This window comes from Zalophus californianus, chromosome 7, assembly GCF_009762305.2.
Source record: "Zalophus californianus isolate mZalCal1 chromosome 7, mZalCal1.pri.v2, whole genome shotgun sequence".
Taxonomy (NCBI): Eukaryota; Metazoa; Chordata; class Mammalia; order Carnivora; family Otariidae; genus Zalophus; species Zalophus californianus.
Window position 1 is genome coordinate 85,688,993 of NC_045601.1, and position 27,945 is coordinate 85,716,937.

Below are 27,945 nucleotides of genomic sequence, written 5' to 3' on the forward strand. Positions count from 1 at the left end.
GAGGTCTCTTGAAAGATCTCTTTTATAGCACACAAAGGCGAAGCACCTTTTACTCTTTCGCCTGTGTAATAATAGTCTTCTTTCCTTTTTCACTTCTCTTTTATTTTTTAAATATCTGGTTGTTCAGTGAACTCCTAATTTGTCAGTTCTGACTCATTGACCAGATGACCTGAAAGATGACAGTTTTGAGTGAAGAGCAGAGCAAGACAGACTTGCCATCTGGTCCAGGTTGCAGTGGAAGCTCTGCCAGTTGGCCCATAAATTCCAACAGTTCCAATGACGTTTGGAGCATATGTGGCAGATCAGGAGGCTTTATGTAACTTGTGGAAATCCTTACAATCACAGTGCAGGTCCCTAGATTTTTATTTTTTTTATTTTTCAGAAAAGTTCTTGGCTATTCGGCGCTGGTAATGTCTGACAAGGTGACATTAGGTGGCTTATGCAATCTGAGTTTCTCATCATGAACTGGGAGTTATCTGATCCTCCTAGATAAGGAGTCCTTTTACTAAAAGTATTATATACAAAACAGGGCCAGAACCAAAACCCAAGCAGTTTTCATTAGCAGTTAGCTCCCACAAATACTTTTGACCCTTAGTTCGTATCTACAGTTTAATGATGAGTTCCTTGTGACCAGTTGACTGAGGAAAAAAATTCAAAGCCGGATTATGGATGGCTTTGCTCAATATACTAACTCAGCTATCAGTGGACTGCCTTGGCATTTAGAGCCCCATTTAACAGAGACGCTCAAGGAACAGCAGAGAGAGTTCCTCTCAGAGGCTAGAACTTTATCCTGTACTCTTTGCAGGGAAGGGTATGTGGCATGAGATAAAGATCTACATAATTTCATGGGCACTGGTTTAGTCAAGTCTTGGTCAGGGACTGGGACTATAAAGGTTTTGGAATAGTTCTTTGGAATAGGACCTCTAAAAATTGCCCCAAAACATAAGAATATTTGGATCTCATTGCTCCCCACACCCCCCCCAAAAACCCGCTCCCATTTCAGAAGGGCTCTTAATCAGAATAAGATTACTGTGTTATCTATTGCTCCATAACATATTAAACCAAAATTTTGCCTTAAAATAATAAACACTTATTCTCAGTTTTTGTGGGTCAGAAATGCTGGAGCCAGTGTGCCTGTGGCTCTAGGTCTTAAGGGAGGTTGCTGTCAAGCTCTTAGCTGAGGTTCCAGTCCATATGCAGGCACAACTAGGGGAGGATCTGCTTCCAAACTTACTAGTACCATTATTGGCAGGTTTTAATGCTTTGTGTGGGCTTTTGGACTGGAGGCCTCTTTCAGTTCTTGCTATGTGGGCTTCTTCAAAGGTCATCTCAAATATGACAGCTGGTTTTCCACAGAATGAATGAGAGAATGAGACTGCTAAAGTGGAAGCCACAGTATTTTTGTAATTTCATTTCAAGTTTTGATGTATTCTATCATTAGAAGTGATGTATTCTTTCTTTTGATGTATTCTATTAGAAGTGAGTCAGTATATCCAGCACCCTCTCAAAAGGGAGGGGATGACACAAAGGGTGAATACCAGCAGATGGGGATCACTGAAGATCATTTTAGAGGCTGCCTACCATAGTGACACACTCCATAGACGTCAGCCTCATTCCCCCACCACAGCCGGGCCCACTTATCAGGTAGCCATGGTGGCACAGAGATGCACAAATTTTTAACAGTCTTTTTCCCTGCCAAGAGTGATTGGCTAGCACCACTCCTTGCAGTCAACAACCTGTCCCCCTGATATAGGACTACATAGCCTGGGTGGCAGGTTTGATTACAATGGAATCCTACTATAATGAAGGAAGTAGCAACTTGTTGGATTGGTTTCCCTGACTTATGCTTCTTTTATACCTTCTTTCTGCGGACTTACTGAATACCTTATACTACATACACCTTATATAGCATCCCATACAACATTGCTTCTTACCAAAAAACTCACTTTCCTGTGAAAAATGTAGAGTACTGATGCTTGTGGGATTAACAAGCCTTATCATATATCCCATCAGTCCAGAAGCAACTGGTCTTATAGAATAATGGACAGCCCTACTGAACATTTACTTTTGGAACAAGGTGAGAAAATACACTTTGGGATGCTGTCCTAAAGGACTTGGCATTTGCTCCCAATGACTTAACAGTATTTTCAGTGATATCTCTTCTATAGACAGAATAACAGGATCCAAAGAGTAGTAGAAGGACTAATATTGTGTAACATGATACACTGTCCATATATTTTGCTTTCCATTTTGGGGAGAGACAATCTGCCATGGGTCCTGGGCATCCCTGCATATCATTGCTGAGTATACCAATGGCAAGGCTTATCCATCTCCTGAAACTCAGCAATTTCTGTAGCTAGTCATATAGGCATTTAAATACAGCATTACTACCATTTAACTGCTGTTCCCCTTGCGGAAAAGAGACTGGCTTGTTCGCTGCTTGCTCAAAAAATGCTTGGCCATCGGCCCTGGAATTTTCTCCTGTGATGCAACCCATTGTGTGTCCAGGTGTCATCTGGCACTCTGCATCGCTGTGGAAATTGGGGTCCCAGGAACGAGTGCAAATATGCTGATGCTCTGGCTATTTTGCTGTAATAGTCTTTTGTACCTGGGAGTTTCCTGTCAGCATCCATTTAACTGTAGCAAGCAAACTTACAAGTAGGATAAAATCTTAGACCCTTCACTGCTCTTGCCATCCATCTCCATAATTCCAGATGCTGTTGGTGTACCAATTTTTGTACCCACAGTGGGGTATAAGGGGATACAATGTTTTCTCTGCATTGGAGGTTGGGATTGTAACCTGGTCATTTTAGCTCATTCCTCTAGGTAAGGAGTTAGAAAAAGTGGTTATGGCACTAGCTGGGGTGATGGCCCTAATGACCAAGGAAGAAAAAGGGAATAGGGAGAGGAGTCTGATTAGAGCTTGGGAAATCTTATCTCTTGGAATACCTACCTCCTCACAATAGCATGCTGAATTATAAAAATTAAGCAAACATCTGCAACCATATATAGGCAAGACCACTCAAGCCTCAGATCCTTGGATCACGCACTAGGTAAAGAAATCTCATCCACTGAGATACTGGTTGAACACAAAGGAAACAGGTAATAAGTGGCAGTGGTGAGAAGTCATAACCATCTAGCCTCATGGCCAGTGGCAGAATTGAGGACTGTATTTAGCATAATTTTTTTAAAATTTAAATCAGAGACCTTTGGGAGAAAGCGTGCTGCTCCCCATACCCTATCCTGGATATTGTTTCAGTTCATCTCTAATAGGGCTCTGGAATTTGTATTTTTAACAAGTAACTCAGGTAATTCTCAGCAAGGAAGTTGGCAAAGCCTTGCTCTAGTTATATTTTCTTCCTCATTGGTACATACATATGCTTATATATTTAATAATTTCCCTTTTCTTTCCTATCTTATACTATTATTGTATATAGGCATGGTTGTGGTTAGGTAACAATTTTGTCTGTGGGTTACATACTACTGAGACAAGATCATTACAGAATTAGAGGAGGAATGGACATCACATGGAGATTCTGGACTTGAAAGTGGATGAGGTCTAATAGTATTATGTTAGTATTATGTAAATGTGTAAATATGGGACAAGTGGTATAGGTGGATGTTGGAAAGAGATGGGACTACAGTAGATCTCTGATGTTTCTATATTTGGTATTCAGTCATCAAACCCATTTCATATGTTTGGTGGATCTGGTGAGAGAAATGGTCCCATCTTCTACTGTGGAAGCGGAGAAGGTCAGACATACTTGCCATCTTTGATGCCTGACAGCCTGAGTGCTGGCACAAGACTAATCTTGGTCAGTTGGACATTCCCATCAGACTTTGTATCTGGAGTGTTTGGAATCCAGTTTTCAGAGGCACCACTGCCAGTAGACACATACACAAACTTCCAATTCTTCTTGAGGTCACAACTTGGCTACGATTTTGGTCCTAATTAGCTTCCCTTGGCTTCTGTTTTTCAAAGTTCATTCTCTAGCATTTCCAACAATTCTGTGAGCTACCTAATATTCTTCCATTAAATTGTTTTTCTGCTTAACTTAATGTTTTTTGTTGTTGTTGTTTGTAACAAGAATTCATAGGGGTATATACTTTAATGAGATTCATTCTCTAAAAGTCAATTATATTGTTTCAGATAATCACTTTCCCTTTCCCTCAGAACCCGATTCCATTCCTGCAAATCTGAATTTGGAGGTAAATAACATATGATAGCTTCCCTGGTAAATGAAAAGTAAAATCTTAGATTTTAAACCATGATCATTGATATGCTTTTAAAAAACTGTGTCAAAACAACCAACAACCAATCAACCAACTATGATCATAAGAACAATTTACCCTCAAATACAATTATATGATTATGAGTAAGAATGAATCCTTTGATAAACCTGGAAGACTATTCAAACTTAGAATAAGCATATTTCAAACTCAGGGCCAAGGTCTGTGAAGAAGAAAAATGTGTGTGGCAAAAATATGTGGTGGTTAATGCGTATATTTATATTTTCCAGTTATAATGCACTTGGTATATTATTGCTTAGTCAATTCATTGAATTTTCAAATACTTTTACAAAGTAAAGAATTATGGAGAGACAATGAAATACCTTTTAACTACTTAATATATGCAAAGGACATAAATTATAAAAATACAAAGGCTCTAAGTTATATAATCATGCTGTTCTATACAATTAACATAGTCTATCCAATTATAAATAAAAATATACCCCTAGTATTCTGAAAATAAGCAAGTGTTTTAGCTGTTCCTCCAGATAGTCATTTGTTCATTTATTAACATCAGAGGCAATAACACAATGCTAAAAATAAAACATGCATCAATTATACAACACATACTTACAAAAACCTCTTTCCATCACAGTTGGCGAATGCAAACAGACCTCTCCACCCTTAGTGCATTTATTATTTTCACAAGTAAAACAGGAAAGGAAAATAGTGAATTTAATGCTATTCAGCACCTTTAGTAAAGTCAAAAGACTTAACATCTCCATATATCAAAAACATTTGCATCTCTATCACCAAACATGTAATTATTTAGTTCCATTTTTAACATGAATTATTTTATTTACATTACTTTTTAGTTCAACAAATTTTAACAATATTTAAAAATTATCTAAATTCATAAAAGTATTTCATAAATTTCAACACTTAATTATTATGTACATACAAGAAAAGTCCATGAAAAAAGTTGAAGAAATGTAGTCAGAAAGTTCAAGCAACACTACCAAAAGTAGCAAAATTCCAACCAAAGCAGAGGGCATTCAAACATTCAAAAAATTTCTAGATGCTGCTAACATGAACATGAAAAAGTTCCAGTAATAAAAGTCAATATGAGAAATAATGTTGAAATCACCATAGAAAATATATTTTAATAGGCATGACATATGTTTAATAGCAACAGTAATAATGACTTTTATAGAAAACTTTTATAACATTGTCATATATGAACTACCTGGTTTGACAGGGCTAGAGTTGATTTCAAAAAATATACTTTAGCAGCCATAATTTTATTTCCAGTTAAAACATAGTAAAATGTTAAAAGTAAAATTTATAATTAACTAAATAATACCCCAATGCTAGAAAATTTAAAATCTCATGCTATTCTCCCAATAAATGGCCTCTAATATGATGTGTCTGATGTAAGGATTGTGGAAAGCCAATAATAAACAATCAGATATACATATGGGCTTAAACTTTCACAGAAATACTTATGTAGCAAAATATATGAAAAAGTAATAGAAAAGTAAAAAGATAAAATTAAAAAAATATTGCACAGCCACATTACCTAGAAAGTAAAGTTGATGTTTAAAAAGCTCTAAACATGGATGATATAAATTATCTTCCATATAAAAAGGTATAAATATTTCTTAGAACTTATCAGCATCTACAGTTTAATATAATACATTATTTGAATCATTGTTGAATGAGGTAATTATCAAGTCTCTAACAATGTTTTTATCCTACTGGAAATATTTGAGGGCAGCAACCAGAAAGAATTTCTCTAAAAATATTTCTGAATCAAGAACAGCTATATGTGCAGCTCTCCCAATGAGTGAATCAGCTGTATTGGGCAATGCATTGATGACATTATATCGAACCAAATTACAGTCCTTGCTTTGCAGAACTGGGCGAAGCAAGTTGTGGATCATTTCTGAATAGATCTGCCCTATGGAACAAACAGAAAACAGGAAAATTAGTTCACATGAATAACTGAAAAAAATTCTATGCCAACTTTTATATAATTAATGAAATTGTTATATTATTTCTATTTAAAGCAGAAGAATGTCTTTTAAAAGGTTTTCTTTTCTTGGACTATCATTTTTGAGACTGTTTTATAAAAAATATAAATAACCACATTATCTGGCCAAGTAAAAATAACAAATTCATTGTAAATTCTTATCAATTTGATACTTTTAATTCAAAGCAATGGATATAACAGAGCAAATAGTTTTATTCAACATTAAGTCACTTATGATTTGTTAAATCATTATGAAAATAAGGTAGCCATGCTAAAACATTTTGCCTTTTACACAGTATAGGGAATGATCAGTGATACTGTAACAGTGTTGTATGGTGACAGATGGTAACTACACTTGTGATGAGCACAGCATAATGTATAGAAAAGCTGAATCACTATCTTGTACACCTGAAACTAATGTAACATTGTGTGTCTACTAAAAAAAAAGACATTTTGCCTTTTATATAAAATATATTTTATATTTAAAACTTGAACCTCTAGCAAGTACTTTAAAAATATTTCTGTGACATTCAACATTATTCCAAATATTTCCACTTTATTCTGAGAAAAAACCAGCAACCTCCTACAGTCAGGAGAACAATGTGTGTTTGACTCAAAGATCAGACAGGATCCTTTTTTTGGTCTAGGGGTTTATTTAATGCTTGGTTCTGCTTTTAATTCCAAAATTGTACTTCTCTCTCCCTCTTTTTGGCTAATTCTTACAATGAATTTATTGAGGTCATTCAGAGTATAAAAGATGGTTAGATATACATAAAGGCACAAATTGCCTTACAAGGGGCAAAACAGTTTTTAATGCTTATGCATTACTAATATTACTATGGATGAGTGCTAACACATATCCATGGACCTGTGAATTTTAGGGAGGAAAGTATCAAATTTCTGAGGAGAGGCAGGGTTTATCCCTGAGGAATCATGAGAAGGGAAAAGTATATAGAAGTACATTCAGAGAAAGAAGAGACAGGTATTTGAGAGATTAACATCACATAGATTCATAGAAAACTTTTTACTCCCACCTCCTTCTCTTAGTTTTTGCTGTGAGTCAGGCTGGATTTCCGGTTCCATGCTATTTGAAAAATATTTTTACATAGGAAGAAGTCCAAACCTGTCTTTATTAGATTCCCCCTGTCCCCCACTGGCACAGAATCTCTGTTAAAACAAAGCACATTTCTCTAGTTTCTGTGACCCATCTGAAGTTTAAATATCTTCTGAATTTTTCCTTAAGTCCCTTGCTAGAACAGAAGTTAAGGGGAAAAAAGGTTATTCTAATGTCATAAAATGCTAAAAAAAAAAAAAGGTATTTGTTAAATGAAGAGAGTACCTACTATGTGCCAGGCATCATGCAAAGCAATGCCAATACAAATGTGTATAAGAGAATTCCCTGCCTAAAGAAACTGTTCACTGTTAAAATGTGGAAAAAAGCAAAGGATTAAGAGTTCATTTAAAAAATCAGCCTCATTCCAAAAAAGGAACTGAGCAAATAGGGGGAGGTAGGACACCCAAGGTCTTGCCCTAAGCCTGTAATTAATTAATCACCAGTGACTTTAGATCAGCCACTTAGCATCTCTGGGCGTCAATTATAAAATAAGCCAAGTCTCCTTCTGGCTCTAAATAGCTATGATTTAAATTTCTTTTGTTATTCAGAAGTAGCAAAAGAATAAATATATAAAATCTTTATTACTTTATTGAAGTGAGGTAAGTCTTTGCTGCCATCTTTGACTAAATGCAAGATAGTGCAGAACATGCAGCATGATCATTACCATAATCACCAATCCCAATAATCCAGAGAAGTCAAATTATAGATTACTTTTGAGGCAGCAAATGGAGAGCATTTATAATTAGAAAAAATAACTTTTTCATAAGAATGACTATTTTTATTGGCAAAAACATCTCACATGGCAGGAAAAAAGAAAGGAAGAAAAAGAGAGGAAGGATAGCTGTTAATATCTGTGGGTGGAAAAGAAAGAAAAAAGAAAGATGAGAAAAAGAAGAAAGTGACTACAAGAAAAATTTGGGAAAAAGCTCATGTGTAGTTACAACTGTTTGAAATATTTTCTTTTTAATTTTATTGTTATTCATCATACATTACATTATTAGTTTTTGATGTAGTGTTCCATGATTCATTGTTTGCGTATAACACCCAGTGCTCCATGCAGTATGTGCCCTCTTTAATACCCATCACCAGGCTAACCCATCCCCCCACCCCCCTCCCCTCTAGAACCCTCAGTTTGTTTCTCAGAGTCCATAGTCTCTCATGGTTCATCTCCCGCTCCAATTTCCCCCCTTCATTTTTCCCTTCCTGCTATCTTTTTTTTTAAACATATAATGTACTATTTGTTTCTTAATATATAGAGATTTTACTGAGAAATAGATAAATAACTCCAAATAAAATAATGATTCAAAGTCATAAGCAGGCATTTCAAAGAATAATAAAAGTGATCAATTAACATATGAAAAAAGTTTTAACTTCATTTGTAATTGGTAAGATACAAACACAAACCACAATGGGATGCACTGTCAGAGAAACAAATGGAGTTGAAATACTTCTAATTTACTTAGTTACCTGACTGTTTGTCCTTTAAAGCTGTTTTACACATTTCAATGCGGGCAGAGTGATAAGGAACATAGCGATCCTGTAGAGATCCCACTAGCACAACATTTTTGAAATAATGAAGCCCTATGAAGAAAAAATACTGAATTATAACGCAACCAGATTAATTAACCAGATTTAAAATAACTTAGTATATTAAGTCACCGGAAATTTTTCTTTCCTCAGTACTATTAAGTTTATGGCTTTTTAAAAAAAGATTTTATTTATTTATAAGGGCACCTGGCGGGCTCAGTCTGATAAACATCTGACTTTGGCTCAGGTCCTGATCTCAGGGTCCCGGGAAGGAGCTGTGCCTCCCGCCCCCTGCTCGGCAGGGAGCCTGCTTCTTTTTCTCCTTCTGTCCCTCCTCCCACTCATGCTCTCTCTCCCTCTCGAATAAATAATAAACAAATCTTTATTTATTCGAGAGGGAGAGAGAGCGTGCGCGCGAGCCTGCGCACACACAGGAGGGGCAGAGGGAGAAGCAGACTCCATGAGGGTGGGGGCTGTGGAGGGGCTTGATCCGACGACCTGGGCAGAAACCAAGAGTCCCGTGGCCAACTGACTGAGCCACCCAGGCACCATAAATTTATGGCTTTTTACATCTGATGAAATCTTTCTCCAAATTTCTATATATTATCTATAAAAAACGCCCTACCTTCATTGTATGTAGTTTATGTGCTGGTATGAGAAATGTATGCTTGAACTGAGTGAGGCAAGGATTGTGATGTGGTGGTGTAGGGGTACGGGCAAGATTAGATATGGCGGGCTAAAATTCTACAGGAAGTATTTTTTGACTTTCTTACTTTCCAAAGGATATTCCTCAGTATTCAGGAGTATTTCCCAAAGAAATAAAATAATACATTTTCATAAAAACAAACAAAACGCCCTATGAGAAATCATTTGAAGCCGACTTTTTAAATTTTCATTTGACTCTTGCCTAGTATTATTATGTCAAGAGGATACATAAGATTTTTCAGTAATAATAATGGGTTTTGTGATCCATCCACAGACTTTAGTCAGGTCCCTCCATTTTTATTTTTTAGTAAACTTGGTGAATTTAGGGCTTGTGATACTTTGAATTAATTAACTCACTTAAGTACTGAAACCAGGTTCTTGACCACTTTACTACCAGTAATGTTCTAATTTTACTATGTAGCTCTAATAATAAGTAAACAATAAATAAAAAAATAAGAAATGTGGTTATTAAATAAGATATAAACCAATAATGACAATACATTAGAATTGGGGTGTTTAGTTTAGGCATGTAATTTTGTTCTGGAACATTCCAGAGTAAAATTTTGATAGTTTTTGCCTACTGAAATTCAGATTCTGTCTTTGAGACAGGCCAGTTGTGGGGACTACTGTGGATCCAGAATATAGGAAGCCTTTTTACATGCCCCTTTCTCTCTTAGAACATAGGATCCTAATGAGAGATCCTAGACCCACACACAGGCAAGGGAGACTGTTTATACCCTCTATGTCAAATATAAGGTTATCCTCCCTTTTTCGCAATGACAAGATAATATTTTGTGGCAATTTGGATATATAAAATTCTAGGGATACAAGTGGAATGATCAAATGTCTATAATATACAATTATGCAAAAATATTTAAAATATTTTAGAAGAATATTAAGAAAAATTGATTTCCCCCCTTCATTCTCACATTTTGTGTGACAAATTAATTCTACTTTTGGCATCATTTGACACCAATGTAACATTAGTGCTACTCTGGGAATCATGTATGTGTCCTAGAGCAGAGGTCTTACTGGTACACACTCACCCTCAGGGGTAATTTAAGACTTTCCATACTGGAAACTAATACAACACTGTATGTTAATTATACTTCAATTGAAAAAAAAAAAACTCTAGATGGTGAGGATGGGCATGGACAGCTTTAAGGGAATTGAATTCTAGATCCCAACTTCTGTATGAGTGCTCTCCTAAAAATGACTTCTCCTCTCACTTTATTAGAGAAAGGTATTTCTCCAATCTATTTCAGATCTTATTATGGTGTATGGCTTGAGGTGTAAAGGTCTCTGGGGGAATGAAGCAAAATATGAATGAAATCTAACATTTTCTGGCAAAAAGTTTGCTATGACTGTTAACAATAAAATCAGCTTTGCCAATTAGATTTTATGGCACACATTTTCTATAAACTGAATGACCTAAATCTATAACTCCAACTGAATGAGTTGTGATGTGGGAAACAAAGGCAGAAGAAAAATTATTACATTTCCTTACTGCCTACAGCCCACTGACAAGTTCTTGAAACAGGCAGAGTGACATTGTTCTAGGGACTCAACTGCCTCAATGTTAATACTTTGCTAAGGACAAAAGGCAATCCTAGCCCTACCCCCAGGATCCTGTAAGTCTACTTTAATGTATAAAAATTTCTTTATCTCTAAACCCCCCAAGCATATGGCCACCAATATACATCTAAAGGGTCTCAGACTAAGGTTTTATTAGACGGTAATAAATGACCTTTTCCCAACAATAACTATTCCCCTCAAGGTCCTGGAAACCTTGCTCCCAAAATTCCTTAGAGACTTACACTACTCCCTAACCCCCTCCCAACTTGAAAGTATATAACGGGGCCAGTCCTCATGACCCCATTATAGCTCTTTCTGCCCATGGGTCCCGTCCCTGTGCTTTAATAAAATCACCTTGTTGCACCAAAGATGTCTCAAGAATTCTTTCTTGGCCATCGGCTTTAAACTCTAAAGTTGTCTTTCCTACATCAAATTGTTTTTATATTTTTATGAAAATATAATTACAGCAAATATGTACTACCTGATATGCCAGAAAATATATCCTTTGCCACTCTTTAAAATTATAGAAAATATTTTTAGGTGTCACCCTAAAATTATACAAGGGGTACATACTTTTTCAAAATTCTTTTCAGGGGTAAACGAGCTAAAAATGTGAAAGCCTCTGTCCTACAGTACATCATCTTTACTTCTACCCAAGTTGTTCTAGGTACTATGCTTTTTTTTTTTTTTAAGATTTTATTTATTTATTTGAGAGATAGAGCAGGAGCAGGGAGAGGGGCAGAAGGAGAGGGAGAGGGAGAAGCAGACTCCCCACTGAATGGGGAAGCCCAACACTGGGCTGGATCCCAGGACCCCAAGATCAACCGACTGAGCCACCCAGGTGCCCTTACTGTGCTTTTTGAATCTAAGTATGATGCTGTTTACTGAAATTTTATCCCAAGCTGCATGAAACCAGCTTATGTTAAGAGCACAGTTGGCTTTTTCATTTATCTGAAAGATGTATATTTGTGTTCTCCATACAGAGCTATCATACTGCCCAACTTTAGGGGCACCATTCGTATTACAGTCCACATGGATAACACTCCTTGGAGCTGTGCAGTGCACACCACCCTGTGGCAGCCTTGCTAGGCAACATTCATTTTTGTACTTTCCTAAATGACTATTTTTCCTCAAACCGCCAGCATCTTCTATCCCCTCTTCACTCTGACCTTATGACCGTGCTTCCTATTTCACTGAGAATATAGAAGAATCAGAAAAGAACTTCCATATACTCCCACCTTAACCAAACCAACCTACCATACTATATAGCCTCATGTTCTGCCTCTGCTCCTTCTATGGATGAGCCGTCCATGTTCTCACCCTAGGCCAGCTCTTTCACTAGAATGCTAGGTGCCGTTTCCTCCTGCCTCGTTAAGGACAGGACTCTAGTAGCTGCCCCGTCCCTCTCTTGTATTATCAATTTTCTCATTTGTATGAATCATTCTTATTAATATGCAAAACACTGTAATATCTCTTACTAAAAAAAAATCAATGAACCTGTTCTTGGACTTTATACTCCATTGCAATGACCACCCCATATCTTGGCACTGCTTTACTTCTATAGTATATATTGTAAGAATAACAGGCATTACGTTAAAAAATTATATTAAATGTTTTTCAAAATAATAGCTCCTTGCAGAGATTCTGATATGCTTCTACAAGGAAAAGGACACTCAGGCTGAGAATCACTGCTTCAGACTGAGCTCCCTGAGGGAAGTGTCTGTGTCTCTGCAGGTTCAGGTAGCTCGGTGGAATGGAAATAGGCAAAATCAAAAGATTAGATGAAGGGATTTCTAAGAAAACCTTTAATTCTCAGACTCCATGATGATGAAAAAAATAAAGTCAAAGATCTTGACACTGATATATACTATATTATCATTTCTAAATGTGATTTCTAAGATAGTAATACTTTAAAAATACATTTTAAATTTAGTAGTCTAATTTTAATAACAGTTTTTCAACAGCAAGGTATTAATTCTAATATTGTGCTTCTGCATGGAAGGTCTGCTTTTTGTATTAGCCAAAAACCAAGTTAGTTAAATAGACTATGACTCTTTTTGAATCTTTTGGTTTTAATTCCTGTCAAGCAGTGTTGGCTAGAGAGGGCAGAAACTCCAAGTGAAACACGGTAGGCCCCAGGGTTGCAATGCTGGTGGGAATTACAAAAGTACTTCATCTATATTGACGTCTAGCAAATGAAAGTGTCTGAAGTCTTTACTGGGACTCTTATATTCTAGGTTCAACTTCCCTGCACCTACACTGATTCTACCTGCTCAAAGATGACCCAGTTAACTGGCCTTTGGGTTAGCACTTCATTCAGCCCTTGAAGTAGCTAATTCTAGGTTGAAAAGTTACCTCTAACTTGGGAAAACAACAGTTCCCCATTTATAGAATGAGACAGTTTAGCTAAAAAATTTCTGAATATATTAGTTATTTTTCAGGTACCAAGAAAAAAATTAAAGTAAATCTTCAATATTTTTCTGGACTGTATAACATGATTTATGTCTGAACATTGTAATGGTATGGTAACTCTCATCTTCATTATTTTAGTCTTCCTGATACTTCTGGCAACCCGTTTTTTTTTTCTAAAAATTTTAATGAGTTTTAAAGTGATTCATATTGACTCATTTTGTTTACTCTCTGGAATTGGCTCAAGCAGTAGTTCTAAACTGGTGGCTTTGTACCTTAAAGGACATTGAGCTGTGTCTGAAGACATTTTTGTTGTTACAACCAGGGGATGTGGGGGGGATGAAGGCATGGAGAGGGGTGTGTGTGCTACTGGCATTTAGTGGGTAGAGGCTAGGGATGCTACTAAATATCTTACAATGCACAAGACAACCCCTGATGACAAGGAATCATCCAGCCCAAAACGTCAGTAGTGCTGAGGTAAAGAAAACCCTGTGCTTTTAAAATTGACACATACTAAGGAATATTAGACTATTCTTATTTTTACTCATTTATTTTATTTATTTATTTTTTAAAAGATTTTATTTATTTATTTGACAGAGAGAGACATAGCGAGAGAGGGAACACAAGCAGGGGGAATGGGAGAGGGAGAAGCAGGCTTCCTGCTGAGTAGGGAGCCCGACGTGGGGCTCGATCCCAGGACCCTGGGACCACGACCTGAGCCGAAGGCAGACGCTTAACGACTGAGCCACCCAGGAGCCCCTACTCATTTTAGATACATTTGAAAGAATTTGCTTCCCAAAATCTTAGTTGATGCTGATTCTTTCCTACACTTTCAAAAAACAAAATACAAATGCAACTTACAAATCAATTGATACTTATTATTAAACACCTCTGTAATCTGCTGGAAGAAAAGATTATCTTGTGCCATAGTAGCACAGCAGGAGATTTCTTTAATTATTATATTTTCTTAGTCAGAACTCAATAGCTGGTAAAGAGATGCTAAGCAAATGTTTTGGGGGAAAATCTTAAGGATATTTTGTTTCTGCAATTCCAACAATGAATAGATTCTCATTTGGCTATTTCTGAGCCCTCATTATAGAATGCAAGAATGCCCATGATCCTTCTCTTTATGTAATCTTGACTACTTCACCACTGGTGACACCAAATCTATATATAATATACATTTTACCTTCTACATTGTTCTAGTTCCTTCATCTTCTTTCTTTCTTTTGATATTCAGTGCTGAGACACTAGTATGCCATAACTATACTGTGTAATTTGTAGAATACAGTAAGGTTTTTTAGTCAAAAGTTGTTATAAAAATTTAATGAATGTTTATAACTGTAAACCTTAATCAAAATAGATAAGTTCCTCTTAAAAGTAACATTTCCTTAACACTTCACTAGATCTTTTGTGTTCATCAAACAAAAAAGGCAGTACACACTTAATAAATATATGATTTTTACAAAAATATAACATTTCTCAATTGTTTTAGAAATCATATAAATTATTTTATGCTTTTAAATGCTTCTTTCATTTTAAAATAATAAATACCTTTTAATTAAGAAAAGCTACTAACTAATGATACATTGCGGAGAAGAAGGCCTTTGGGCTAGCACTTCATTCAGCCCTTGAAGTGGCTAATTCTAGGTTGAAAAGTTACCTCTAAGGAGAACTCACGGGGTGGGGGCTTTGCTTAAATAAAAAAAGGAAAACAGTAGAAGTTTGGAGTTTGCTTCAAATAGGTTATTTTAGGCTTTCCCAAAATAACAGGAAATTGGCTGTTCAGAAGAAACAGAAGCAATAATTGGACAAGGACGTCTGAGACTTCATAGCTTTATCAGTAAAATATAAAATAAAAGTAAATTATAGAAAGTATTTTTTAAAATACATAGAGTAAAATATAAAAGAGAAACCATCACTAGGGCTTTTGATTATTTAAAAATAACCTGAGAGGGGCGCCTGGGTGGCTCAGTTGGTTAAGCATCTGCCTTTGGCTCAGGTCATGATCTGGGGGTCCTGGGATCGAGCATCAGGCTTCCTGCTCAGCAGGGAGTCTGCTTCTCCCTCTCTCTCTCCCTGCAATCCCCATCCCCACTTGTGTTCCCTCACTGAAATAAATAAATAAAATCTTTAAAAAAATAAAAACACCTGAGCTAGGCTATCAGTTAAGTAAACACTACTTTATGTTTTCCTGTTTTACTTATCTTTCTGATGTGAATCCAAATATATTTACTTAGTAAATAAATAATTACATACATTAAAATTATAAATTATTATATATTTCGATATTATTATATAATGATATATATGTGTGTACACACACACACACACACACACACACACACACACACACACACATACAGGTGTAGGAATTGACCATTCATTTCTCACAATTTTCTAGATGACCAAAATCCCTCAAATGACAAAACAAAAAAAGCTGGGAAAAAACACAGCTCATTAAAGAACTGCTCTACCTCTGTGACAATTTAAAAATCAATTAATGAATATTTGTTGATATTTAAAACTGCAATTAGAAACAGCTTCTAAAATTCCTGAAAATGTGCATTTATGGCTAAACATGACATGACTGGAACATGCATGATTGCTTACTAGCTTTATGACTTGAGACAAGTTACTCAACTTCTCTATGTTTCAGTGTCCTAACCTGCAATATGGAGCAATAATATTCTTAATAAGATTAAATAAACTAATATGTATAAAATGCTTAGATAGTACCTGGAATATAGGAAGTGCCATATGTGTGTTGGCTATTATTTATTCTTATACTTTAGTATTATCTAATGCATTGCTCAAGATTATTAGAAAATAGTATTCTTTCATGTTAATTCAATTCAGATGTATACTAATAGACTCCTATCTGGGTACAAGTAGAAATCTTAAAACATGAATAAGTCATGAGTAACTTCTTATAGCCAGTAATGCTGACATTTAGATGAGCTAATTCTTAATAGTTCTGCACAAAAATTTCCCACAACAGATTTGTGCTGGTAATGTGACAGCAAATTTCTATAATCCATAATACTCATATCATTTTGGTTCCGGCATCTCTTCATTTAGAGCTATTTTTACCATCTAACATTTACTGAATTTTGTGGTATTCGGAATGGTAATCATTTCACATGCATTGTCTCATTTAATCCTTTAATAGTCTTGTGAGGAAGATACTATTATTCCCATTTTCCAATGAAGAAACTGAAGTCTATTTAGATTAAGTATCCTACTCAGTTTTTCCAGCTAAGACTAATTAATATCTATTTTTGACTTAAAGTTTGGCTCTTTAACCAAATAACCAAACAGTTATTTGGCTGGTACAACTGGAGGGAAGGTACGAGTCTTGCCATGCATTCTAAGGCAAATAATGAATTAATAACTTGTAAGCAAAAGTTTTAACTAATCCTTAATAGATCAAGTGCAAAAGATCTACTCACATCTATTAATAATTAGAAACAGCAGTCCAAATACCTGTTCAGATGGGGAAGGCCATGGATTATAGAATTTTTATAGTAAAATTTTAGTTATGCCTTCTTTAGTGTGTTTATTTTCTTATGTTGCTACTATTCTTATTGCTAATTTTACTTCATAAAATACAGTATAAATACGCAGACCCCAGGGAACATTTATATTCAGTTTTGCCTTTCCTTTATTTCCCAACCTGTCAACAGTGGTACAAACTTCATGTACCTAGAACACAATACTTCTAGTGAGTGTCAGTAAGTTTTTCCCACGTGTGAACTATACACTCTATTAGATTTGTAGGCCTATCTTGTAGTTTAATGAATCAAGTAAATATTTCTGTGCACTCTGTGTAACTTATTGTTGCTTTGTACTCTTAGAAACAAAACATAAAACTTGACCTATAAAAGAACTTTTCTTTCACTGATTCTAATAAAAGACAATACATGAAATAACCATTCCAACATCTCTTTCTCACATTAATAACATTTAAGGCAGAATCGTGAAAAGGCTAAAACAGCACTCAAGTGAAGTGGGCATTATTCCATTAGTAAATCTAACCAGTGTTCACATCAAATGTTTCAAGAGCAGAATGGAGGACATGGGTGATGAGAATGAAGATAAAAAACAGATTTAAATGGCAAGGGCTTAAGTTACAAGTTCAAGTTACTTCCAATTTGGAACTATCAGTCACCAAATATATGGGTTTGATTTTTGGCTTACCATGTAATATTGACCTGCTTTTGGACACTGAAAATAGTATGGAAAAGATTATTCATTGATGCAGCGGGTTTATACTGAACACCTACTAAGGGGAAGAACTATAGTAAATACTGAGTGTTTATGTGGGGAGTGGGAAAGGGTTGTCACAAATGGACCCTATTACTGGAAAGGAGGTTAAGGTACATAAGAATGACCAAATGTATGGCAAATGAGGTTCATATATAATGCCATAAGAGTTCAGGTAATAATAGTAACAATTTTGGGAAGTAGGATGCAAAGAAGAGGGGGTCAAAGATGACACTGAGGTATTTCTAAGTAATTTAGAAGACAGAGCACCATTAAAAAATGATGGAAGAAGAGTTAGTAAAAGAAGACAATATGTTCAGGTTTAGACATATGTTTCATATGTAAGTAGAGATGTCTAGCATGCAAATGAAGTTTGGAATTCATTAATAAGGTCAGTATGGAGGTGTAAGATCTGGGATATAAACATAAATATTGGGTAATCTACTGGGTACTCTGAGAGTAGAGGAGCATTAAATCGGAGAGGGCCTCAAGAAAGCTTTTACTAGCAGGTGGTATTTAGAAGATGGAGAGAATTGGTTCTAAAAAGATGAGTAAACACATGGGGAGGAATGGTGGCAGAAAAAGCATGGGTGAACGCAAGCATAAAACATGTGTGGCATGACTAAAACAAAGGATGTGTGCATGGGCAGAGTAGAATATGAAATTAGTAAAAGAATCAGGAACCAGATTATAAAGGATTTGATGCCCTAAGCCACTGAATTTAAACCTCATCCTGAAAGCGACAACGCACCATGAAAAGATTTTCAAACAGGAGCAAAACGGTCTGATTTAATTTTTAGAAGATAATTTTATCTAATGAGAAAATGAGATGGGGGAGAGTAACCAGTTTGGAGGCAGAGTAACCAGTTTGAACACCACAGCAATAATCTATGGTTGACCTAAGGCAGTGGCAAAGAAAAGAAAGACTCCATTAGCTATAAAAGAAGGCTGAATGTTTCAGGGCTTAGTGACTACGTGGATGTGTGGGGAGATTGAGAAGAGGAGTCTAAAAAACAACTTCTAAGTTTTTGGCTGGGCAGTTGGTGGTAGAGGTGGAATCAAGAGAAATGAACCTGAGGGAAAAGATGAGGTATCTGAAAACACTGCATTTGAGGTAACCATGAACCATATAAGTAAATGTACTTAGTAGGCAGCTGGACATATCAGTCTAGAATAGAGCCTAGAGGACTGAACTAGAGACACATATCTGAGCTGCCAATGGTGAAGGCGGATATGAAATGAAGCTGTCAAAGAAGAATGTATAGAGTTAGAAGAGCAGATGACAGAAGCTGGAGCCCAAGAATACCTCTATTTAAGGGGCAAGGAGAGAAAAGGAATCCATGTAGGAAGCAGACAGCCAACGTGGAAGAAAACCAGTAAAGGCTGATACAGAATGAGAGGTAGGAAAGTATTTCAAGAAGAAGGGTATTTTCATAAATGCCAGCATATTAAAATAAAAGAAAGAAAAGTGATAACTGGGTATGGCAAGCTTCAACAGAATGGTGAGGACAGAAATCAGATTACAATGGACTGAAGAGTGAAATAAAAGGTGAGGAAGTAGTGAAAGTAACTGCTTTTATTTTTCAAGAGGATCAATCTGTTTATAAAAAAAAGAGAAATAGAGGGGCACCTAGGTGGCTCAGTCATTATGCGTCTTGCCTTCGGCTCAGGTCATGATCCCAGGGTCCTGGGATCGAGCCCCGCATTGGGCTCCCTGCTCAGCAAGAAGCTTGTTTCTCCCTCTCCCACTTCCCCTGCTTGTGTTCCTTCTCTCGCTGTGTTTCTATCTGTCAAATAAATAATTAAAATCTTAAAAAAAAAAAGAGAGAGAGAAATAGAAAGATATAGAATCAGTGATCAAAGGAGGTATTTATTATTATTATGACTTAAGATGGGAGAAAACGGAATAACTTTATGTTAAGGGATTAGCCACTGAAAAGGGAGAGTTTAAAGACAGAAAGAATAGGTTCCAAAACAGAAAGGGAAATTATTCTTGGACCACAGATACATCTTTTACTGAACTAGAAAGAAAGAACAGGTATGCTAACATTTATAGGTAAAAAGAATGGAAGTAGGAAGGTTCTCATTTGATGGCCTTGACTTTCATACATAAAGTAGGAAACAAAGTCATTTATAGAAGTGAAGGTAGTGAAGGTAGCAGTGGTCGTTTAAAGTCTGAGGAAAAGAGGTAAAAAAAACTGGAAAAGCTTTGGGGCACCTGGATGACTTAGTCAGTTAAGGTCTGACTCTTGGTTTTGGCTCAGGTTATGGTCTCATGGGTTGTAAGATCAAGCCCTGCATCAGACTTGGCTCTCAGTGGGGTCTGCTTGAGCTTCTCTCCCACTGACCCTCCCCCCACCTGCACTCACTAAATAAATCTTAAAAAAACAAAACAAAACAAAACAAACAGAAAAGCTTTTAGGGAATGGTTAGGAAGCTATTAGAGTTAACTGTTTGGGAGCTCCATGGATCTACAGTGGTATTGATCTGCATGTCTGTGTGATCCGTGTTGGTAGAGCTCAGCAAGCCAGGGAAAGAAACAGTAATACAGGTTGCTAGATGGCTAAGATGGAAAAACATAGGGTAATAATGTATGAATGATAAAAGTGATAATTCCTGTAGTCTGGGATGGATCAGGAAGGGAGTGGAACCATGAAGGACAGGGTAATTTAAGAAACTGAGTAGGGATCTTAAATAGTCTAAAAAGCAAATGAGAATAAGGGAGTGAGTGAGAAAGAAGGATAGGATATTGTAGTCTCAGAATAGTATACTGGTTGAAATTCCAGGGATGGAATATAGCCATGGGTATGTGTTCAAACTGGAGTAGGATGGAAGGTTACTACAGTTGAGAAAAGCTCTTAATGCTTGATGATCATCTAAAGGGTTGACTCCATCAAATCACCAAAAATGATTTCAAGACTAAGTATATTAAGATCCAAGAAGAATATCTTCTCCTAAGCACAACTGCATATTTGTCAATGAACTCTTATCAGAGTTCTCACTGAATATGTGAGGAGTGGCCAGGAGATCATTATATTAAAGATTACTAGAAGGTAGCAGAGCTTGGATGGTACCAACCTCAAAGGATAATTTTATGACAGTAGAGGAACAATGATTGCAGCTAGAAATGGAAAGCAAGAAGGCTATTGAAAAAAGAAAAAGAAGATAGCAGGAGAGGAAGAATGAAGGGGAGTAAGTCAGAGGGGGAGACGAACCAGGAGAGATGATGGACTCTGAAAAACAAACTGAGGTTTCTAGAGGGGAGGAGGGTAGGGGGATGGGTTAGCCTGGTGATGGGTATTAAAGAGGGCACATTCTGCATGGAGCACTGGGTGTTATGAACAAACAATGAATCATGGAACACTACACCAAAACAAATGATGTAATATATGGTGATTAACATAACAATAAAAATTTAAAAAAAAAGAAGGCTATTTCCTCTACTCTAGGTGGTACTCTAAATGAAAAATTGAGCTTCTCTTATAGCAGGGTTTAGCAAGTATGGCTTGTGGGATCTGGCCTGCTGCCTTTTCTTTTGGGTAAGTAAAGTTAGATTTTTTGTTTGTTATTTTGTGGGAACATAGCTACACTCACTTGTTTATGTATTGTCTAGCACTGTTTGTGCTACACTGGTATTGTTGAGTAGTTGCAATGGAGATCACATGGCCTGCAAAGCCAAAATACTTACTATCTGGCCCTTAGGGAGAAAGTTTGCCAACGTCTGCTCTACAGGCAAGGGGAGTGGGGAAATCAGAGTGCAGTGGGGAAGTATCTAGGTTTCACTTATGTCTCCATGTGCAGAAGAAGTGGAGACAGCATTCTTTGAAGAAGATAAACATATGAAGTCAGTCTGTTCCCCTCAAATGGAGATTTCAAAGGACAAAGTGGAAAGAATATGGTAGGGAGACATGAGTGTGAAGCTGGCAAAGTACTAGTTGAGGACCTCAGGTTGTAAAAGCTTGGACTATAATGCAAGATGGGGAATATATTTAATTATCAGTTAATAAGAGATGAGTAACAAGATTCATCCAGTAGTGGGAATCTGTAGAAGGAATAACTACTAGTAATAATTTAGTTTCTGGGGGCGCCTGGGTGGCTCAGTCAGGTGAGCATCTGACTCAATTTTGGCCCAGGTCATGATCTCAGGGTCATGAGACTGAGTCCCACGCTGGGCTCTGCACTTGGTGTGGAGGCTGCTTAAGATTCTCTCTCTCTCTCTCCTTCTCCCTCTCCTTCAGCCCCCTCCCCCTCAAATAGTTTAGTTTTTGACATTTTTCAGAAAAGTTTTATAGTCCTTGAATAGGAAGGCAGAAGAATATGTGGCAGTTTATAAAAAAGGTTGAGGACTGGGGCAGGAAGACAGAAGGGCTAAGACATGCAGCGGCCCAGTTCAAAAACTAACAACTGGTACTAAATTATAAACGTTAAAAAGTTTAGGATAATTTTTTTTTTTAAAGATTTTATTTATTTATTTGACAGAGAAAGAGAGCGAGAGCAGGAACACAAGCAGGGGGAGTGGGAGAGGGAGAAGCAGGCTCCCTGCTGAGCATGGAGTCTGGTGCGGGACTCGATCCCAGGACCCTGGGATCATGACCTGAGCCGAAGGCAGACACTTAAGCAACTGAGCCACCCACGCGCCCCAGGATAATATCAAAGTACCTGTGTTCACACAATACAAATACGATCATGTAGGAAAAGAAAAAACAACCACGTTACTAATTGTGAGTCTGCTATTTCATTATTAAAAAATTATAATTGACTGATACTTTTTTAATCACCAGAAGACATGTTGATAATTTATTTGCTAAAGGTTGATTTTTAAAAAAGGTTTTCAAGTGAATGTTTTCAAACTGTTAACTATATACTTACCAGCTTTATTACTAAGCTTGTATAAGAAAGTTTGGCGAGGGTCTGAGTGATCTCGACACGTCAGTTGTAAAAGAGAACCTGATTTTTTCCATTTCTGCATAAACCACAGACCTACAGAGTTATAAATGATATGTGAATAATACTGGAAAATACAGGGTAACGTATGCCAAGATTATTAATTTTAATATACATTTCACTTCAAAAATGACATCTACCAAACTAGCATTTTCTTAACTAATAAAACATATATTTGTAAAATATTTCCTTTTTCTTATAACAAATATAAACATATACATATAAGTTAACTATGGGTTAATGGTGGTTGACAGAAGGCTTGCTATTTCTATCACATTCACTAATGAAATAGATAATGGTTTAAGGACAAATTTGGGAAACTTGTACCTTTAGATATATTTGTTCAAATTATAAAGAAGCAGAGATGGAATATTCTTCAAACACAGTAGTAGATCCAAATGCTTAAGCACTGAGTGTTTAGTCTAGAGATAAATATACTTATGGTAGACTAACTGTATAAGGACTAACTCTTAGGATGAGCAACTGGTTAATGTTTTCTAGTAACAGCTGAATATAATGAAGTTTTATTTATTTATTTATTTTTGGGGAAGGGGCAGAGGAGAGCAAGAATCTTAAGCAGGCTCTGTATCACAACCCTGAGATGATGACCTGAGCTGAAATCAAGACTCGGATGCTTAACCAACCGAGCCAACCAGGTGCCTCTGAAGTTTCATATTTAATTGTATTTCTTTGTATTATCAGTAACCCATTTTTAAACGCATCTTCCCCTTAAGAGAAACCCCAATCACTCTCTGGAAAAGGTTTTCAAGATTGTGCAATATTGATTTCTACTTTTGTTGCTTCTAATATCACAGGGGGGAACAGGGGAAGAAAAGAGAAAAAACTCTGTAATTGATTAAATCTGTAATTGTAAGCCTATTTGGGGAAAAGTTTAGTGAAGGAAGAAATTCAAAGTACTGCATCCTATTTACCCTGGGTTCTATTTTATGTTACTTATGGATTTCATCTTTTTCATGCCCTCTTTTTAAAACTGTAAAAACCTAGAACTAGCTGTTTTTTGGATGCCATAGTTTGGAATGGGATACAAGGAAAATAGTATGGTTTCTTTGTCAATGAAATTGAAAGAGAAAACAGAAAGAAGAGTTTCAAGGCTCAATGCAAAGAGACAGAATGTAATCTAATTTATTCTCACAATGGGAATCAATGGGCTAAACTATAAAAACTACTTAAAAAATCCAAAGGAAAAACCACACTAAACAAAAGGCAAATCAAATATCAGATCTTTCTTAATGAGAATATTCATTCTAATCAAAATTGGGGTCTTAACTTTCATTTTGATTTTTAAAAAAAATTTTAGAATTTATTTTCTCATAACATCCCTTCATTGTTATCAAACCAAGACCAGAGTTAGCATTCTATATATATTTTATAACTTTATAATATATTAAATATAGGTATTTATTTTTTATCTGCTCAACTGATGGAACAACAGAATAGCCTGTTTATAACATAAACATTTACTGAAAATATTTAGACAGTTTAATGAAAATTAGTTTAAAATGCTCTTATCACTTCTGATATATATTATCTCAATATGATAATATTCATTTTCTGAAATGAAATATCAGCTTATTTCATGTGCATGACAAAATAGAAAAATTTCTACATCTTTTGTTTAATGAAATTCCAAGTATGTGACAAGTCAGCTTTAAATAAATACCAGAAAACTTTAAATTTGTATTTAAATTTTCTCCCCATGCCATATTTCTTATACTGAACAATAAAACTTGTTACCTGTATTAACAAGAGCACTGCTATTGTAGAGTGTACCAAGGTGAGGTCCAGAAAGAGATAAAAAGGTATGAAGTTTGTTGAGGTAATATCTAAACCTTGGCCTTGTCAGCACTGAACGGATTATTAAATTGCCCAATGAATGTCCAATAAAGCTTTAAGAAAAAAAAAAGACATTTCTCCCATAGTATTAATTTTAAAAAGAAATATTAAAGCTGATACCTCTATAAACAGATGTGAAATACTAAGTATTTGGAAATTTCTAATGTCTTAAAACTATGGTTTTGATACTTTGAAATGATGTAACTTACATTTTGAAGGAAAAAATGTGAGAATGTAGTAGAAAATTCCTACTATATAATTTAAATGCTTATTCTATAGAAATAAGATATTACTTAGAAAATTTTTATTCATAGTTATAACTGCTTAGAAATAAATGCATTTTAAAAGTAACTATACATTGACTAGATGATAAATTTGCCTCCTTAGGCACACATGACAATTATTACTTGTTAAGTCATGATTTAAAACAAAATAATGAAATTATACCTATTAAGGATGACAGGAAAAATTATATACCTGTTTCATTTATTTTCTGGTCTACACTCAAAAATTTATAAAGCACCTCATCTTTATTAAGGAATAGTTTAAATCAGAAGAGCCTTTTTACTTACCATCATTATGCAATAGATGGTATATTAGTCCCTGGAGATAATTAACAATGAAAGAAGAGAGTTTGAAAGCTGTCTTAAACTGGTTTACCAATATAGCTAGTGAGAAGCTCAGGATAAACTTCCCTCCCAAATGGAAGTTCCTGAAGCTGTGGGATGAGAGTTATGATTGTAACTAATAGTTCTCAATTAACCAGATCAGGCTTTTGAATAATGGTTGATTATAACTGATAATCTTATCTAAAAGAGGTAATACATTTGTGGATAAATGAAAAAACTGAAATATTATTTTTTCATCATAAAATAATGAATAAAAGGTATATAAGATTATAGAAAATTTAGTAAATAAAAAGTATTTTAAAATCTATAAATGAAGAGAATAATTAAAATAAGAAAATAAGTCTCTCCTCCCTCCTAATATATTTACATTTCCTCCCATTTTAACAGAAATGCTTTTTAAAAATAACTTCAAATAAAAACCTGTTTATCTCTCTTTTTAGTCCTTAATCTCCATACTTCAAACTGGAAACAAACTCTTTCAAAAGCCTATATTTATACAGAGCCAGTTTCTTCCTCTAACCTAGTTAGGTAATCATTATTCTACTTTTTGAGGCAGAAAAGATTAGTTTCGAATTTTTCTTTAAGTCCTACTATATTAGAAGAAACAAATATTTTTCCTTTCTCCCATGTCTATCCATAGTATCTGCTTAAATTATGAGACTTCTATTGCTTTGATCATCTTGCTTGTGGAAAACCGACTCATGAAGTAGAGTTAGGCAACCTTGAAAGTATTTTTGTTGTTTCATTTGTTTGTATATATCCATTGCCCTAAAATCTTTTGGTAACAGCTTTATTGAGATAGAATTCACATACCATAACATTCATCCATTTAAAATGTATAATTTAATAGTTTTTAGTGTATTCACAGAGTTGTACAACTACCACAAGAGATTTTAGAACATTTTTACCGCTTCAAAAAACCCCCAAATCCTTTAGCTATCACTGCCCCCAGCTGCCATCTCCCCTGGCCCTAAGCAATCATTAATGTACTTCTGTCTCTAGAGATTTGCCAGTTTTGGATAATTCATATAAATGGAATCATATAATATGTGGTCTTTCCCTAAAATTTTTAAATTCTTTCTTTTCTCTTTAAATTAGGTAAACTGAATTGTGGTCTCCTATATTTCATAATAGGGCAACAAAACTACTACAAATTCTGTTTAATTTTTCTCTAATTCATAGAGACATAAAAGTATGTCATACAATATTACAGAGTATTATAAAAGTTACCTTATTTTTGAGACTGTTAGACTATATATCTGAATATATTGTATGATCTCATCCAGAAGGCGATCAGTCATACTATCAAAATCAGCAAAAGTATCATTCTAAACAAAGGAAAACAGATATATTATAAATATGAGTAATCACAGGAAAAACTGAATATAAACATTATTTTTAACTTAGGCATTGAAAATATGGTTTAAGATCAGTGGTTTTAGAGAAGCTGGTGAATAATATTCATTATATTAAAATGAGCAAAAAAGTGAATTTCCAGGAAAAGAAGAAATTCAATGTTCTTAATAATACTTGCTTCATTTAGTTGTTTTGCCTAATACCCACATTTAACATAAGGTTATTTATAATGGTTTAATTAATGAAATTTCTGCATAGAAATTTTGTGCATGTGAAAAGTTCATAAGTCAAATTATAAATCATTTCAATTTCCTTGGGATATGCATTAATGTGAAATTTCATACAAATCAGAAAAATTTCTACTACTACTACAGGCATTTTGTAATAAACAAATATTTAGGTAGAAACTAGTATAAAAATATTTGCTTCCATTGAAAACACTGCCATAATATTGTACCTGATTTCTCTCAGACATAAGAAAATCAATTCTTCCCCCAGGCAGTCCAAGTTCAATATAAGTTTTTACTAATCGGAGATCTGCACTGTTACCTAGAATATGAAGAAAATTAAAAATTATGTCTAAAGGACAAGACAAAGTAAAATGTACAAAGTACATCATCATATATTTGAAGAGAAGTATATGATCTCTGCCAGTTTTGAACAGACAATGCAACCTGAAATAGAGTTCTCAATTTCCAAGTCAAGGCTGATTTCAATTAGCCATACAATATCTTTCAACAATTTGTTCATTAGGAATTTTGGTCACATTGATGCTTTTGCTTTCCTACCTGATGGTGTATTTATTCACTGTTCGCTCTGGAGACTGCTGACTGTGGTCATTATGAATGACTGATGGAAGTACTCCTTCCATCACTACTATATAGTGATTATTTAACAAACCTTGAATGCATTTTTTTTTTAAGACTTATTTATTTGACAGAGAGTGTGGGGGAGAGGGACAGAGGGAGAGGGAGTCCCAAGCAGACTCTGTGCTGAGTGTGGAGCCTGACACAGAGCTCCATCTCATGAACCTGAGATCACGGACCTGAGCCAAAATCAAGAGTCAGACACTTAACCAATTGCACCACCCAGGCACCCCTTGAATGCATTTTAGATTTAGATTTAACCTGTTCACTTTCTTTTGGTGGTCTTGTAATAGTTGAATAGAAAAAAAATTCCATTTAAATAATTTAAAGGCGTTTAATTACTACCTTAAAAATGTCTATCAATGTTGACTACTTATTAGATATAATACATAATTTAAAAATATTATTATCTTTAAAAATTAGTTTAGTGGCTTTTTG

General features: G+C 35.3%; 1 protein-coding gene across 14 annotated transcripts in view; it reads right to left on the minus strand.

Annotated features, from left to right (window-relative positions):
• Positions 1-4,766: 4,766 nt before the first annotated feature.
• Positions 4,767-27,945, minus strand: part of FAM135A (family with sequence similarity 135 member A) — a 124,848-nt gene continuing 101,669 nt past the window's right edge. For 8 of the 14 annotated variants that reach the window (XM_027602112.2, XM_027602111.2, XM_027602110.2 and 5 more), the window contains 6 exons: positions 27,099-27,190; positions 26,516-26,613; positions 24,558-24,709; positions 22,728-22,838; positions 8,844-8,957; positions 5,985-6,190 (listed from right to left, as the gene is read on the minus strand). In XM_027602112.2, the coding sequence (XP_027457913.1) occupies positions 5,985-6,190; positions 8,844-8,957; positions 22,728-22,838; positions 24,558-24,709; positions 26,516-26,613; positions 27,099-27,190 (773 nt within the window). Of the gene's footprint in view, positions 6,191-8,843; positions 8,958-22,727; positions 22,839-24,557; positions 24,710-26,515; positions 26,614-27,098; positions 27,191-27,945 lie in introns of all 14 variants that reach the window. The other 6 variants (XM_027602113.2, XM_027602108.2, XM_027602117.2 and 3 more) reach the window with 1 other exon arrangement.